The 2,424-nt window shown below is 34.3% G+C and overlaps 1 protein-coding gene across 1 annotated transcript; it reads right to left on the reverse strand.

The window, feature by feature from the left end:
• Window positions 1-1,257: 1,257 nt before the first annotated feature.
• LOC127082118 (transcription factor bHLH162) lies at window positions 1,258-2,195 on the reverse strand. Its single transcript, XM_051022348.1, has 3 exons — window positions 1,994-2,195; window positions 1,583-1,915; window positions 1,258-1,495 (listed from the first exon to the last, which is right to left on the reverse strand). The coding sequence occupies exons 1-3, from the start codon at window positions 2,111-2,113 to the stop codon at window positions 1,424-1,426; spliced, it is 525 nt and encodes a 174-aa protein (XP_050878305.1). The 5' UTR covers window positions 2,114-2,195; the 3' UTR covers window positions 1,258-1,423.
• Between the last annotated feature and the right edge of the window lie 229 nt (window positions 2,196-2,424).

Below are 2,424 nucleotides of genomic sequence, written 5' to 3' on the forward strand. Positions count from 1 at the left end.
TATCACAGACTAAAACTCAGTAAGAAGAGCCAACTCATAGTCAAAGAGGAAAGATCTCTTCCACTTGAGGTGCCAGATCCAACTCTCTGTCTCCCATCTACTGGTCTCCCCAACATATTTGTTGGTCTGATCAAAAATCTCAAAAGGTCTAGGAACTCTAAGAATAAATAGAGAATTACCAACCCAAGTATCCTCCCAAAAGGAGGTAGAAAGACCAAAACCAACACTTAGGGAGAGGCCACCCATGAACCAGTCAGCAGAGTCAATAGTTATACCTCCCAAAAGGAACCCTCTCTCCACCAAGGCGAGGTCGATCGAAAGCTACCATCTCTCCGTCCAAGATAGAAGTCGTAGGGGAAACACCATATCTGGATGTGAGAATATCACACCAAATATCAGAAGCCTCTGAAAGCAAGCACCACATCCACTTACCCAAGATGACCAAATTGACCAACCGAAGGTCACGAACACCTAGACCCTCTAACTTCTTAGGCTTCCAAACATCCACTCATTTGACCAAAGCTATCTTGGAATCCCTTTTCACCCCTCCCTAAAGAAACCTCCTCTGAATCTTCACTATTTTTTTTCCGGACATTGATTAACATCTTCAAAAAGGATAGAAAAAAGATAGATATGGCATTAAGAACAGAGTTAAGGAGGATCATTATCCCTTTTAAGGAGATATACCTATACTTTCACAAGAGGAGCCTTCTAGATAAAAGATTAACTAGAGGTTCCCACGTCACGACGTAAACATATATTCCTACTGCTTTGGATCACCAGGGTTTGCCAATGCAGGAATATATTTTGGAGATTCATTATCTATAGAAAATACCATGGAATGATGGGAGCTACCATGGATTAATATGAAAAGAAGACATAAAAAGGAGGAAGCGGTGGATCAGTTTGCTTCAATGGACGGGAAAGAGATTTTCTCTCATCTTTATGACAAAACATGATTATCTTGTTTAAAGATTAAAATACTTATTCCAGAACCCCATTAATTTATACGTCTTTTATACGTATTATTTTTCCAATAGAGACAATTCAGACGAGTACATGATACTGCAGGAAAAATAAACCATGAGGATTTTTATTTTATTTTAAACACTCAGTAAATTCGATGCAAACTTGAATAAAAAGTGACAATAATGATTTGATTCATCGTTACTAAGTTTCACTTTTATTCCCTAAGATTCTTTTTCTACTCTAACAAATATTACTTTTATTAGTATCATAAAACGCATGAAATATATATATCAAAACCTTTTAGTTCAGATATTTTCCATTTCTATATAAAATAAAAAAAAACAGAATCTAAACACCAGCATAGATATAGATAAATATTACAAAATGCACACATATATAGAATTATATATTTATAATAGCTTAATGAAATCGAAGACATGCATTAGGGCTTAGGCTAATAATCATGCATAAACTTGTTCAATCTCTCAGATATTCTTGCACTTCCATTGCCAAATTCTTCTTGTACCTAGAAACAATGCAAATATAGAGATTTTAATAACTATACATACAAAAGTAAATTAAATAAAGTCATTTAGCAGTAACAATTATTTACCTGACAATGTATTGAATGGAAAACAGAATCTTTATTGACTTTATAGCTAGCATTAACAATATCAAGTCTCTCTTCATTCAGAATTCTAATGGTTTCATTGAACAAAAACTGTGAATCCAATCCAGTTATTAGAACAACTTGTAAGGTTAAACCTATTTGGTGGATCTCAATTTTTGGAGATTTTAATATCAATTTCTTGCTTCTTTTCATATTCACATTTGGCCTTTGAGTTTCTAGTAGAAACTTCTTCTTTTCCTTCGTTTTCTCCAAATTTATCTGCAACGTCTTTATGTAATTTGTTGCTTCCTCTAGCCGATCCGGCATCGAAATAGCCTGCAACACATAAATTTAATCAGCAACTAATACAAGAAGAAGTGAGTAAAGGAAAAGAAAGAAGGAAAAGAAAGAAGCCTTTGAGGTTTGATGAGGAAGAATTGAATTGAGTTTGTGGTAGAGAGTTTTCATTTGATTTCTTCTGTTTCTCTCAATGAATTTTCTGTCAAGTCTTGATGAACTAGGGTTGTTCTCCATCACTTTTCTCGTTTATAATATCTTGAAATACTCATTATAGTATTATAATATAATGTTGGTTTGTCTTATTCTAGAAAATGCTGGAATGTACTGACCAAAGTTGTCTTGTTATTGAAATGGTGGGGCACTATGTTTGGAATCTTCTCGAAGTTGCAATGTTGAAATACTTTTGGAATATGATAAATGTGTTACAATTGTTCTCTCTTGGGGGTTTCAAAGAATGAGTCCAGAAACTTCAAATATGGTATCATTGAAGACAACAAAAAGAGGGGTCTTTATAAAGTTGCTTTGAGCTTTCCTCACACAACCAC

Source organism: Lathyrus oleraceus, chromosome 1 (genome assembly GCF_024323335.1).
Source record: "Lathyrus oleraceus cultivar Zhongwan6 chromosome 1, CAAS_Psat_ZW6_1.0, whole genome shotgun sequence".
Taxonomy (NCBI): Eukaryota; Viridiplantae; Streptophyta; class Magnoliopsida; order Fabales; family Fabaceae; genus Lathyrus; species Lathyrus oleraceus.

What these genes read in the sequence shown, in the direction of transcription:
- LOC127082118 (XM_051022348.1), bottom strand. Translation starts at nt 2,113, where the DNA reads ATGGAGAACAACCCTAGTTCATCAAGACTTGACAGAAAATTCATTGAG. An exon ending in TTCCTCATCAAACCTCAAAG is followed by an intron (nt 1,916 to 1,993) that starts GCTTCTTTCTTT and finishes TATGTGTTGCAG; the next exon opens with GCTATTTCGATGCCGGATCG. An exon ending in TCCATTCAATACATTGTCAG is followed by an intron (nt 1,496 to 1,582) that starts GTAAATAATTGT and finishes CATTGTTTCTAG; the next exon opens with GTACAAGAAGAATTTGGCAA.